The sequence below is a fragment of the Copadichromis virginalis genome, linkage group LG8 (genome assembly GCF_057382275.1).
Source record: "Copadichromis virginalis isolate Kocher_CV1m ecotype Utaka linkage group LG8, C_Virginalis_male_GT1.1, whole genome shotgun sequence".
NCBI lineage: Eukaryota > Metazoa > Chordata > Actinopteri > Cichliformes > Cichlidae > Copadichromis > Copadichromis virginalis.
This window is the reverse complement of record NC_140625.1, coordinates 28689876-28704985: the sequence shown is the minus strand read 5'-3', so window position 1 is coordinate 28704985 and position 15110 is coordinate 28689876. Positions and strand designations below refer to the sequence as shown.

The following is a 15110-nucleotide window of genomic DNA, read 5'->3' as shown; positions in this document are numbered from 1 at the left end:
TGCAAAATGTGTGAATGGACACAAGATTAACACAAGGACCGTTGACTTTTTACAGTCTGCTCACTTTCCACCATCACATCAAAACCCATTAGAGATGGCTTATGGTAGCCAAACCGTTTCCTTTCTGGTTAAAGAACATAGCGATAAAAGAGCAGCACGACAAGCTAATGATGGTCACGGTTTTCAAATATTCAAACAGTTATTAAATCATATATAAAAACTAAATATTCTCTGTGATCATTTCTGGTCTTAAAATACATATTTTCACATTTTTTTAGTAGAACTTCACCATCAAAAGTTATTAAAATGAAAATAGATCAAAAATAAGGTTGATTTAAATCTAGCTGATAAAGCTACATATCTCATTTTTACCAAAAATATGATGATATATGATGAGTTCAATTCTGGGGTTGTTCTCTGGTTACATGGAGAGAAATTAGTAGTCAGCATTAGCAAGCTAAGCTAACCAAAAACATTAAATTGAGGGTTGTTTTAGACATTTTTGGAAATGAAATGTGGCATTTAAAGGATATTTAAAGAAAAATATAAGTCATCGTCATTTTCAGTGCCCTCTCCTGCTTTTATTCCCCATCTGTTTAAAGAAATGAATTTTCATGTGTGGCTGGTTGAGGATGGAGCTGAAATGAATCACCGACAGCCTCTGACCTTGAGATTGATTTATAAAACATGCCATAAATGAAGTGTAAATATTGCACTGCAGAACGTTTGTAAAAGATCTAAACAGATCGATAAACATGCAGACGTGTTAATATCCTGCGTTCGTGGATGTCGACCTACCTGAGCATGGCCATGGTGAGCCTTTGGGGGAACATGTGCACGATGAGGGCCCTCAGAGTGTCCAGGCTGGTCAGCTCGTGGGTCAGGTGAACCCTGCGAGTCTCCTCCCCAAGCTGGAGGAACAAGATCCCTGCATTTATGGATGGGGAGGAGCAATGGGGGAGATTCACAGTGGTAGATGGGGGTGGGGTGAAGTTTGGAGTCGGTGATGAAGGCAGAGAGCGTACGAACAATTTTCACCTCAAAGTTTTCAACAGTGTAGAAGCAGCTAATAATCATCCATTTTAGCTGAAAGCACACTGCTTGGCATAATCCCTCCGTTTGCGCTGCTCTTACCGTCTATACAGCAGGCACTTCCCTCGTTACCACCTCCGATCTAAAGCTCTCCATCTCAACGAAACCCATATGTGGGAGCAGGGTGAGAGTACAACATGTTTTACTTTGTTCAGCTTAATTTACTGTTAAAAAAAGGCAATTAACTAAATTAGTTGGAATAAATACTGAAGACTGAGGTCAAAATCGATATGTTACACAAAATGATTTAATGAATTTTAGTGTTAAGTTCCTGTTTAATTATACGTGGCCTGTATGCTGTGCTGCAGATTGATCTAAATGTCAGTGGTCAGATTGTAAATGTTCCTCCTGCTCACCATTAGTCAGGGTTTCTGCAGTGTTTACCAAATTAAATTCAAGACTTTGTGAGACCTTTTAATGCAACACAAAGGCATTTCATACTTGTTTTACAATAAAACCCGTAGGGTCAACGATAATTTATTAAGTGCATAATGTATAGACACAGGCGATTTTTTTCGGTGGTAATAACTGACCCAGGATAAGTTAATCTGATGCAGATCTAATGTTGCCAGCAATGTTGCCAATGATGCTCTTGCTTCTGGGCAAAAGACACGCTGTGTCACAGCGGGGTGCGCCGGTGTGTTTTGTTTATAGGACCCAGAAGTGGATGCAGAGAGGAGTTGGAGGAGTTAACAAAAGGCGAGCCTTTATTTGGCTGTAAGCAGTGGTAAAATATATAACTAAGAAAAACCTATGGACACTATTCAAAGGAGCTTGCAAGGAAAAGCGTCTGGACTTCTTTAAGTTGCTTGAAGACGTTTCACCTCTCATCCGAGAAGCTTCTTCAGTTCTAAGGTCAAATGGCGGAGAGTCCCAGATGTAAACCCAGTGGGAGTATCCCCCCACAGAGGGATAAAGGACCCCCTGATGATCCTCTAATCACATGAGCCAAGGTGTGAAAACGGGTGTGGGTCCCAATCAGGCAGGGTTTCGGGTGAGCTCATTGTGAAAACTGGCCCCACCCACACCAGGAAATCGCATGATAAGGTGGGGTCCTTTTGTCCATCTTTGGGGGGATACTCCCACTGGGTTTACATCTGGGACTCTCCGCCATTTGACCTTAGAACTGAAGAAGCTTCTCGGATGAGAGGTGAAACGTCTTCAAGCAACTTAAAGAAGTCCAGACGCTTTTCTTTGCAAGCTCCTTTGACTACGATGACCTGGATGACTGAGAACCTTCACAGACCTATGGACACTATGAGAATGAACACTGTGTAAACGAAGGCTACTGTGAAACACAGTGAGAGCTATGAGGAAAAACCTATGAAGACTGTGCTGACGATAACAGACGACCTGACAATGACATACGGAAAACAGAGGACACGGGAGGTGATCAGGGGAAGTGGGAACACATGGCTGATATGAGCCTAATGACAGGACAGGGGAAGTAAAACTAAATACAATGAACAAAGAAGAAAGAACATAAGACTCCTTCAAAATAAAACAGGAAACACGGAGACGTAAATGTGACAATACAAGCTCAGACCTAAAACATATGAGAGACTAGACGAGGACCCACACACAGAAACCAAGGAGACAATGATACATAATGGCTGATTTTAACCTCAACTAAAACCTAAATAAGAATACCACATGAACCATCATCACAAATCTAACATAAGACAAATACCAACTACACTCAGCGCGCTGGGTCAGAGACCCAGCCTGTGACACGCTGGGTGGTTAATTTGTGGGTCTTCCAGTGCAAAAGATGGATTTAAGCATCAAGACGTCATGACTTGGTTTTTAGACTCAACAGTGAGCTATGCTTTCGGGTCTACTGGCCAAGTTTGATGTCAATAATCAGCACTTCTTTGGCATAACCAGCCTGCACAGGTGTGTGGTCATTAACTTGAAAGGAAAGGTGTTGATGCCTTTGTGTGTGTGATAACACACATTTCAACAGCTTTTAAAAATACTATTCTATGGCTGAAAAACGGGTTCAAACAGCTCTTTTAAGCACACTGTCCATTAAATTGAGCTCAGACTAGTCTATTTTGTGTTTGCCCTGCAACAGGCTGGCGATATGTCCAGCGTGTACCCCGCCTCTCGCCCTGTTTCAGCTGGGATAAGCTCTGTAGATCAGCTGATGTCAGTGCCAGCTAATATTAGCTGACAGTTCAGATGATGCCCATATGCACATCCAATTGAGTAGCTTAAACATGGACCATAATTCAAGCTGCTTCAGCCTGTGCACATTTGGTGTTGATATGCAAGCATCTTTGCAACCCACCTTCACCCCAGCTCCTGTTCATTTTGCAGTTTCTCACTTAAAGAACATATCTGTTTACAGTGGTGCTGGGATAAAAACAACATTACATTTCGACATATTTCTAATGGTTTGTTCTTCTTGTTCCTTTACATTCTGAGATTGTGATGTCTGTTATAAAACATGTAACTGAAAGTGGATCAATAAAAAAAAGAATGTGATGGCAGAACAGTTGACGAAATGTATTGATGTACCTAATAAGAGGCTACTATAGCTAAGGCTCACACTGCTGTGCTGTGAAATGCAAAGAGAGCAACACATAATTATCAGCCTCACTTTAAATGGAAGCTGGAATTCCGAGTGGACGCAGTGAAATTCTCACCGACTCCAAGTGCAGAAAGTAAAATTAACACTGACTCAGATGTGTTATAATGTAAAAGGCTCATTTTTAGAGAACAGTTTAAACCTTTTGAAGGGCGGAAGTGATGGTGAGATATCCCTAAGGATGGAGGCAACTTACACGTTTGGGGTTTTAGCTCACGATTGAGGATAATATAAAAAAAACTGACGCCTGCGCTACCGCCTGGTAAAGCATGAAGAAGAGCAAACATGAAATGAAATGATAGAACGTTTCACAGAGAGTTGATGCTTATCTTAATATGCTGTTTATGTGGTATAAAACATTTGAAACTCTTGACATTTTTCTGGCTTGTCCTACATTTTCTGTGTCCTGCAAATGCTATAAAGATGCTTTTAAGGAGGAAATGGTTTCGCTTGCTGCCACGGCCATTAATCAAAGACGACAGGTAACTCGGCGAGATCATTTGGAGGCATTAGACAGCTCTGTTTATATTCAGCACTCCTATAGGCAGTGCACTGAAGTCTGACTTTCACTTGACACTCAGAGGGCCTTGCCAGCTTCACTAGATTAACACTCGATGCCTTCAGTCAACTCACACATTACCTGAAGGAGGACAGTGCGGTACAGGAACAGAGCTAATGTGTCTTGTTTACGGCTGCCTGTCAGAAACATCAAATCAGATTAAGCGAGTGATGGCCGCCCGACGTATCAATCAAAGTGAGGTTGTCAATACACGTCCACAAATGAAGGCTGATAGAAGAAGTGAAAATAAGAGTCAATTAGCTCCGCCTGCTGTGCTGACTGCTGATGAAATGAAACCTCAGTGGACAGATTTGAATCAGTGACTGGAATCAGACAACCTTTACTCTCATATCAAGCTCCAAACATAACCAGGAAGAAAGTGGAGACGAATGGTGAGAATAAAATGTTAAAGGGAATCAGAAAACAGTATCGAATCGCAGCGAAAGCACTAAAATTTGCGTTTCACAGGTCAAACATGTAAAAGGACCTGACGTGTAGTTTGTTTGAGGATCTCGGGAGGGGAAGCTGCTGTGCAAGTAACCAACTGTAGTCAGAAACTTTTCATAAGTCAAGGTAAGTTGTGTCCACAGCTGTGCAGTGGCTCAGTCAGGATGTGCTTATGCTAAGCTCAAACTACAACAGTTTAGAAGGGTTGAATGGGGTTGATGGGTTGAAATTGAGTGAACACATCAAAGCCAGTGCTAACGGTGATTTGGGACTCATTTACAAACATTTTCACACATTTTTGTGACTCCTGGAAATACTTTTAGCAGAGGGATATGCTCGGGTAGAGCGTACACGAGGACACACGATACCCACTTGTTTGTCATAAATTCTGTGGATAATGACTTGTTCTATTCATACAGGTGCTCATTCAGACACCACACAGTACTCCAACCAGCTCCAGCTCTGGTTGGATCAAACATTAAACACCGTTTAATGTTTGATCCAACCGAGTCTGACACTTCTATTCTCACGTTCAGCTCCCCTGGGTAATATTTACGAAGCTTCAGGGGTGCAGTGCATGTCTGAAGGCTCGGGTTATCACTCTCTAATGAGAGGTGGGCAGCCAAACATCCCTCCAGTCCCAGCCCTTCTGTGCGAGTCTGTGAAACCACACAATTTTTTTAAAGATTGAGCTACAGACACTGCTGAATTTTGGCACAGTAGTTCTGACTTGTGCCTTTGAGCGCACCACCAAATGTGACTTAACCTTCAGACCCTCATATAGTTCAATAAAGATAGTAGGACAGTCCCTTGACTCCATTGGTCCTGCTTTACACTTGCATTGCATCGGCTGTAAGATCTCCGGTTCCCAGCATTATTGGGGCTGGAGCCAATGACTCGGAAACAAGGTCAATCATCACATCACACCTGCGTCAGAGTTTCTGGGCGGTGAAAAAAAACATCTTGGGGGAGCATTGATATCGATAAATGTCTTGTGAGTCAGTTGCTCTACATTTTTCTCTGGTGTGAGGATTTCACTGAGCCAATGGGTGCAGCAGTGGGCAAATTTAAGCCAAGAGCTGTTGGCAAAGCTCCCCTTTAATCAAAGGAGTCTCAGTAATGGCCACCAGCAGAGATGTCAGCACAAATAAAGGTTTTTAATCTCAAAAGTTAGTCTAGAAGTAAAAAATAAGCCTCAAATAAAATGAGCTAACATTAAAAAAAAATCAGTACTTGTAACAGTGTTTTTCTCTCAAGCATCACTTCTTTGTAATCATCAATCTGCAGTCAGCAATTTAACTCAGAGTTTGGAGAAGCAGTGGGAACCATCCTTGGAGTAACAAGCTTGTTATCTCTGACCAATCAGCCAAAGAAGTCTGAAAGTGTGACTGCATTAAAAAAAAGTAAATGTTATTACTGGGAGATGAATCCTGTCCCGACTTCTCATTTGTGGTTCAAAGAAATGAGAAACAGATTTCACCCGCACAGAGTTTAAAATGACAACTGAGGTGTTTTTTTCCCACTGAAATAACTTACTATTAAAACAACATTACAGAGACTTTATGAATAAACAGGAAAAAGGAAAACCACACCCTAAAATGTCAAGATTTTAAACTTTAGTCTGAATAAAAATTTTGCTGAATGAAACTAAAAGCTGTCTGCATAATTGAAGGCTCCAATCTCCTGAAACATCTTTGGATTTTATTGTAGAAAGTTTGTAGTCATCATCGCCGTGAGCAGATTGTACGTGCACATGTCTAACCCCTACATGATCTCATTTATTGCACAGAATCAGAAGGGTTCAAGTCGTTTTCGTCATTTCTGCTGAGTGGATATCACAGATGGGCCTCGACACAATCTAAATATGAGAGATATGAAATTTTTCAATTTTACTCAAAGACAGCGGACTGACCTGGCGCCCGCAGCTTGGCCTGGCTGGACGAGCGGGCCAGCGGCAGGCTCTGGCGGAGCCGGTTCATCCTGTTGAAGCCGATGGGAATATCAGGGTCTGACATGTTCTCCAGATTTTCGGCTGACGCGAAGGATACCCTGCTGGCCTGGTCAGCGAGAGCTGGCTGTGTCGGGCTGAGTCGTGTCACACGTGGCGTGCGAGTCTGCGAGACAGAAGTCGAGAAGTCAGGAGAGAAAAATAAAAGCACGGATGATGCAGAGCGATCAATGAGCTGACACCAAAAACACATGCAGAACAGAAAGCAAACAAAATTGGCCTCGGGAAATCAATGCAAAGAAACAAAAGAGACTGTAAAAACCTGCTTTTAGCACAAATACACACATTTAACCTCAGACAAAGAAGCTTTACGTCTTCATCTACGCACAGAGACTCAAAACAAAGTGAGCCGAAGCCTAAAATTAGAGCAGCTCAGACAGCCAGGTTAAACAAACCCACGAGTCAAACTCAGGGCCGCCTGCGTTAATGGGACACAAAAAACTATTCAAACAATGTTTCCACTAAATGTTCTGATATGTAGGAGGCAGCAGCTGGTGCTGACTGAAATCTTTCTGAAGATGAAATAAATGGATGATATTCTGCTGGTGGCTCAGAGCACGTGCCCGAGAGCCTGGTGGTTTCAAATGCTCCTAAAAAAACTGAGCCAACTGGGGCATTGTGATGCTAATGACCCCAGCAAATCCAAACTCTGGCCTGGACAGCCCCTCTATCTGTAATGCAGATTGCTGCTAATATTTCACCTGTCCAATCTGAAACCACTGGGAAGCCCAAATTGAGAAGGACCTCTCATTACAGCCCTACCAGGAGCTCCTGCAGCAGGTTGGCTTTTAATGAATCCTTACTGACAGACATTTTCCAGCCCAAAGACTACAGTAATGAGCTCCCACAGTGCCACGTGAAGCCAGCCCCAATTGTCTTATGCATCCGTGCTCTTTGCTTAGTCCTCACTAACACTCTATGGGTGCTGTTTGATTTCTGGAGGCTACAGCAGGCCACGCATGTGTGCGCAAACATGTAGGAAACGCCAACAATCACGTCAAAAGACATCAAATCTGAGGATAAAATGCACACTTACAGTCTGCTCCACTAAATTATCTCTTGGGGGTTTGCTCTTTCTTCATTAATATCATTTCAAGAGTCCTTCAAGAGTGGATGCTTCTCTGGTGTCCTGGATTGTTGATTACCTGACAGGAAGACCACAATATGTACGTCTCCCACAGTGTGTGTCTGACAAGGTGATCAGCAACACAGGGGCACCACAGGGGACTGTCCTCTCCCCCTTCCTCTTCACCCTCTACACCACAGACTTCAGCCACTGCACAGAGACCTGCCATCTTCAGAAGTTTTCTGATGACTCTGCGGTGGTTGGATGCATCAGCAGGGATGATGAGACAGAGTACCGGGCTGTGGTCGACTCCTTTGTCACGTGGTGTGAGCAGAATCATCTGCAGCTCAACGTGGCAAAGACCAAGGAACTGATCGTGGACTTCAGGAAGACCAGGAAACACTTGACCCCTGTTTCAATCCAGGGGGTCAGTGTTGACATTGTGGAGGACTATAAATACCTTGGAGTACACATTGACAATAAACTGGACTGGGCTAAAAACACCACAGCACTTTACAGGAAGGGCCAGAGTCGTCTCTATTTTTTGAGGCGACTGAGGTCCTTCAACATCTGCCAGAAAATGCTGAGGATTTTCTATGAGTCTGTGGTGGCCAGTGCGATCCTCTATGCTGTTGCATGCTGGGGGAGCAGGCTGAGGGTCGCAGATGCCAACAGACTTAATAAACTAATCCTTAAGGCCAGCAATGTTGTGGGGATGGAGCTGGACTCCCTCAAGGTGGTGTCGGAGAGGCGGATGCTGTCCAAGATAAAGACAATGTTGGATAACACCTCCCACCCACTCCATGACATGTTGGTCAGTCACAGGAGCACGTTCAGTGAGAGACTGAGATTACCGAAAAGCACCACTGAACGACACAGGAAATCATTCCTGCCTGTGGCCATCTCCCTGTACAACGCATCCACTTAACACACTGTTTGCTGCAACTACACATGTTTCTTTTCCAAATATTTATTTATGAGTGACTTATGTATGTATGTATGTATATATATGTATATATTGTACTATTCTTAGTTAGCGTATTGTCTGTCTTGTCTTAATGTTGGTTTAAAATGGAGCACTGTAACAAAAAATAATTTCCCCCAGGGATCAATAAAGTATTCTGATTCTGATTCTGATTCTGATTTAAATTTAAAAAAAATGGCGAAACACATGCACCCACATGTCTTTTAACACAGAGAACAGGCTGACAGACTATGTGTGCCTCCTCTCATATGTTTGGAGATTTATGGTCTCGGAGTGCGCTCGACAGCCAGACACTGCACACCTTCTGCCTTCCAGCGCACAAGAATCAAGCTGGCGGGGAGAAAAGAGCTGGGAATTATAAAGTTTGTGTTCAGCGAATCGTGAAGGGAAGAAGGGAAAAAGAGCAGATAAGGGTTAGAAACAGAGTGTATATTCACCAGAGAAAGAGGAGAGTAAACAGAGTAAAAAAGATTTTCTCTTTTAATTCCGGTTAACAGACAGACGTGAAGCTTGGCTGTACGTTTAACTCCGCCGTTTTATTTTCCACAGTAACAGTCAATAAAGCTTCCCACAGGATCTCTCCCAGAGGACCTCCTCCCTCACACTCCCCTCACAAGACTCATTAAAATGACTTTGGCTGCAGTGATAAGCTGGGCAAAGAAACACATGCACAGTGATATATTTTTCAAATCTCATGGAAAGCGTGATCAATTTTCAAATCTGAAGTGTACATAAAATTGATTTGTGTAATGCTAAGGCCTCGAGAGAGCCAGAGAACCTCTGAAAGGTCGGATAACGCTAAATCAGATATATAAATAAATAAAAAAATCAGATGTTTCAAAGAAAAGTGCTCTTAGCAATTCTGAAATTATGACAAGTGCTCTTTTTATTGCCTGTTCTTCCAAGTGATTCGTTTTTACACTGAAGTGATTAAAAGCAACTCTTTTCATCTCGTGCTTTACTGAAATCATTTCTGATGTCACGGCGTAGCATCAAAGGCTAAATGATGTGTGGGTTCTGAAGGAGAAAGGTTCAGCCTGCATACTGACAAACACTTTAGAGGCAGAAACACCATCTCCATTCCAATAACACCGCCCATAATCCAGGGAGACGTTCTGGATGGACGCTTGTGTCTGTGATCTCTTTCTTTCAGTCACTAGCGAGAGCTCATAACCATAACTGAGAGTGAGGAACAAAAATCGACAGCTTCACCTCCACACTCAGCCCGCTCTTCACCACAGCAGACCAGTGTTGCATCAGCACATCAGTGCAGATGCCGAACCAACACATAGTTAGTCTCTCCTTCCTTCTTCCCCCAATTCATGAACAAGGTCCCGTGATACTCGGGGTACCAACTCATCCCCAACAGAATAATAAAATGCAATAATTCGACTCACTAAATCTGACTCACAAACCTCTTGGATGGTCTGTTTCACACAGCAGCCCACAGGAATGGTGAAATAATTTCATTAAAATGCTCCAGAAAGCACCATCAGTGCAAACACAGTAGAGTGTTTCAGTTCAGTGACTTGATCTTATACACAAACCACATAATCTTTAGTTCTCCTTCTGCCTGACTCAGTGACAAGCTGCTGCTTTACTCTACTACTCCAACAGAGATTATTTTTTTTAGCCATCGTGTATCACTACTTACATTGTTTTTGCATTAACTAAGTGACCAGTTTATGAATCCTCCCTGCAGAGGTGCAGGACACACCAAATAAACTGTGAATGATTATTATTACACACACTGGGAACGGTGTCAGCAGCGGGGCTCCAGCAGGGGTGGAAGAGCGTTGCTCCTCCTGGCCAGAGGGTGAGCACACTGAACCCCAAGTTGTTGCTCTGTGAATGAATTATTAAGTGATGTGTTCATAAAGTGATGTGTTTATACAGTGATGTGTTTCAGACATGTCCAGCTTGGAGGAGACCCCAGGGCATGCTGGAGAAATTACAGCAGAAGTCCTGGAAGGAAGGATGGTTTACAACTCGGCGCTAATTAGCAGGCGTTTGTGGCTTGCTCATATACAATTCATGAACACAGCTTGCTAATCAAGCTTGTTAGCATTAGCTCTTCAAAATAAGGATAAGCTATTGTTTTACATAAAAAATGATTCCTAATATGAATAAAATGGGTTACTCGCTCAGTGACACCCGGGACAGGCTCCAGCCCTGCTGAGACACTGGACTGACTAATTGCAGTCAATAAATTTTGTCCTTATCTCTGTTTAGCTTGAATATATTCAGGCTCCTTGCTTAAGGAGGCATTCTCAGAGTCTTATTACTCTGCAATGGACACAAAGGTCTGTGAAGTCGATCCAGCTACACAGAGTGCTTTAAACATCAGTCTTCCCTGAAAGCTGAAGCATCCAGTGCATACGTTTTCTTGCATGAGAGATTCAATGAATTTCATGAGCACAGAAGGGCGGTGCACATAATCACATGGCTTTCTCTTTCAAATTGAACTGTAATCACTGAAGGAAGACAACGTGGATAATTTCACTTGTTCCACCTTTGTCAGACTATATGAGCCGTTACAGAATAAAACTGTCAACTTTCCATTAATACATTTTTTATGTAGAAAATGCTCCTTGGTGTTGTACTGCAAAGGATAGCCTGGTTTATTCCAGGCACCTGCAGTTTGAGCTCATGTCTTTTTAAATGTACTCGTGTAAACCCGGCTTTCAATTGCACCAAACCAACAATTTGATACCAGCACAGATGGAAATGTGTGGGCTTTATCACTATTTAATGACTAAAGAAAAAAACACCAGATTCAGACCATGATGCATTACCTGCGCAGGACTCTACGGTCCTGTGTGAAACACAGTCTGTGGTTCAACAGCTTGTAACACGAGGCAGTAACTTAAAAAACCTGCTTTCTCCCTGACTTTATCAGTAACGAGCCACTTCTTATCTGTCACATGAAATATGATATATTAATTTAAGTGGAAATCAATTTAATATCTTGAAACATTAGTCATCTGCTGTGTCTTTTTTTCCATGACAATAAACAAGCAGCTGGCTGCTCACCAGGTCTGTTCCTACTGCCAGCACGGGGAGAGGTGAACTCTGTGCGATGTTATGATCACGGCAACAATCCTGAGCCAACACAATCACCCTGATTATTTAAAATGGAAGAATGATGTGGGAAAAATGGTGACTTGGTTGGCTATTGTTGGATATCAATTTTGGCTCAACTATTTCTGTGTCAAGGCACCTCAGACCTCTGTCTGACCTTTTATCCCCACCTGAGCACCATATTTAATCATTCCTGTGCTGTTCTACTGTTTTAAAACTCCCCCAGTGATCCTCCAGAGACCAGCAGGAATCTCTGCAGGGATCTGGGCGAATGTGGTGGGAATGCAGACAGTTCAAGTGTCAAGGTGCCCCTCGAGCTCTGTCACATGACTGGCAGGACTCCAGGATTCCTTAAAACTAACATTTTCTCACTAATTAGCTCATTTAGGCATATAGAAGTGGTCAAGAGGACCTGCTAAGTAGAAGGAAATAGAGAGGAAAGGTGATTTTTTGTGACTTTGAAGGGGGGCGTGGTTCTTGGTGCCAGACTGGCTGCTCAGAAACTGCAGATCTACTGGGATTTTCCCACACAACCATCTCTTGGTACAGAGAACAGTTTGAAAAAGAGAAAATATCAAGTGAGGAGCAGAGTGTGAATATTTAGATTTTTAATCTTTTTTAACAGCCTTTCTGGTGTCATGGTGGCAAGTGTGCATTTGACATTTTTGTAAGTGTTATAGAAAACAACATTTATTCTTTGCAGGAAAGAAAATGGCAGATTGAGGTTTTTACCTCAGTGCGAGCTGAAACATGACTCTCAGTTCAGCTAATGTTAAACAATTTCAGTTAATACCAGGCAGAAAAAACATGTGGTGTTATTAAGAGTATGAATCAAGTTAAACACAATATCGTGCTACTTATAACTTAAAAACCTCTCACTGAGTTTTTGAAAAGATTTACACTAAATATCATGTTCCATTCAGCACAGTTGACCCTTACCTCTACTTCCAGATTCTTATTTAAAAGCATGAAAAGAGCTTCAGCTTCATTAGCTCCTCACCTTGATCTCTTTAGAGGCTTCTGTAAAAATATTCACAGCTCTTTCTGATGCTTTCCAAACCTCAGTGTGGCAACTCTGAATGGTTACTACCAGCTAACACACAAGATACTGACTTAAGATGCAGCTGTGCACAGCTGTGCAGAGCCCCCACCCCTGACACAGCTGCCACACCCCTGGACCCAGCAATTTCATGGACATTACCTCTACATGCCGTGGCATTCCTTTCCAGTGAGACTCACAAATGAGAGCATCCCAATCCCTACCCGCCTAACGGCATGTTTGGGTGCCACATCATACGAGGACTTTTTACAAAGCAGCCTCGGCTGGAAGATGCGAGTCGGCAGGCCGCACATCTTTGCAACAACAGCCCGAGGGGGGAGAGGCAGGTGAAGGAGGAGCACGCGTGATGTGTTCAGTGGTGCGCTGCCCGATATAGCCACAGTCTTCTGTTATTTCCCACAGAGCAGCTTCGCAGGAGCAGCTGGGGGTTAATTGCCTTGCTCAAGGGCACTTGTTTTCGAGTTAGAGGCAAAACCTCCATGAGAGCAGGGAGCCTTTTGCTCATTTCCCTGCTCGGATTTTCCTTATTGACAATTTTGAAGTATTTTGAGCTGAGCTTTTATACTTTAGCATCAAAGTGTATGTGACCCGATTTTAGTTTATTTACAAAATAAATAATAAAAAAAACCCTTGTGAACCCTACAGCCGGCCAAGTCTGGGGTGTAAATACAGCCTTTCATCTCTACATTACTTCAGTTATATAGCCTAAAGTGAAGGATCATTTTCTTTCACATAAAATCTAGAGGGAAGTTCTCATCCAGTTATTGCTTTCCACAGAGTTCAGCCTGCTAAACAAACCTCGCAGTCTTGGCAGATGGCAGTGAAGTGTCAATAAGTGATTCTGGCCACGTGCCTCAGCGCAGTGCCAGTCGGGGAGCGCTGCAGCAGTCGGCCTCCTAAGCCTTTTAGCGGCGGAAAACGCTCCGGCTATTCTCCGAGTCAGATTGGGGAATAGCGATTTTCCACCAAGCATCATATCAACAGCCAAACAGCACGAGGGCCACAGAAGCAGTTGTCTGAATGCGTTAGAGATGAGCTAGCTCACTGGGACAAATATGGCACGGGTAGTCTGGGGATGTCTCTGTATGGAAACTGCTCTGTCTGCCATATTCTCTGTGTAAGACTCATGAAAGACGAACAACTGTCTTGCAATGCTTCTGGGCTCCCAAAAGAGACAAATCCTTTAAAAAAGGATTAGCTTCCTAGCAGACACTAATCTAACAGGGATGCTCCTGGTGAAAAAAATGAAACAACTAGTGTAAAACTAAGAAACACTCACATATCAAAATAAATTTTGATTACTTTTTTATGGACAATATCAAAAACTGTCTTTAATCTTTAATCATCTTTTATCATCCTTTAAGTGCTGCTTATGAACACGTTAACTCTAAAATGATAGCGAAGAAGAAAAACGCTTGAAATAAGCTGTTAAATACAAAGACACATTATTAAATTATCACAAGTTATCATGCAAAAAACTAATAATTTGCCATTGAAATGTGTGGTGCATTGTGCATATAATTTTTCTATAATATATGACAACCATCCCAATAAAAGGAAAAACATCTAAAATAATAACAAACAAATCATCCATCCATTTTTTTCCACCTATCCCGAGACGACTCGCAGGTCAGCCTAAGCAGAGAGGTCCAAACCTGCCTCTCATCAACCACCTCCTCCAGCTTATCCTGGGGAACACCGAGGCATTCCCAGGCCAGATGAGAGATATAATTTCTCCAGCAGGTCTCCTCCTGGGAGGACATGCCTGGAACACCTGACCCAGGAGGGGACCATCTCAACTGGCTCTTTTTAAGGAGGAGAAGCACCTCTACTCTGGACCCCTGCTGAATGAATGAAATTCTCTCCCTACGACTGCATCCTGCCCGCAGCTCGGACACCAGCATTTCACTGCATGTTCACTATATGTTGTATTGTTTATGTGACAAATAATATATGTATTTAATAATAATAATAATAATAATAAGACCAACCATGCCCACGACAACCGAAGGAACTGCCGTTTTTGCCACTTCAGCCTTGAGCTACGTTCACATGTACACGTTATATTTTTAAAACTGATCCACAGAAAAATATTTCTGTTCACATGAAACATGCAAATTTTTGATCCGTTTTATAAAAATGACAAAATCTAGTAGCTACACAGACATAACCTGATAAACATTGGTGAGGTTCGAGGAACACAAGATGTAATAAAGCCA

The 15110-nt window shown here is 42.6% G+C and overlaps 1 protein-coding gene across 5 annotated transcripts in view; it reads right to left on the bottom strand.

The window, feature by feature from the left end:
• The window catches only part of srcin1b (SRC kinase signaling inhibitor 1b), a 139277-nt gene that overhangs the window by 38215 nt on the left and 85952 nt on the right, over positions 1-15110 (bottom strand). For all 5 annotated transcript variants that reach the window (XM_085466970.1, XM_085466972.1, XM_085466974.1 and 2 more), the window contains exons 4-5: positions 6604-6805; positions 799-928 (exon numbers count right to left, since the gene is read on the bottom strand). In XM_085466970.1, coding sequence (XP_085323096.1) covers positions 799-928; positions 6604-6805 — 332 coding nt within the window. The remainder of the gene's footprint in view (positions 1-798; positions 929-6603; positions 6806-15110) is intronic.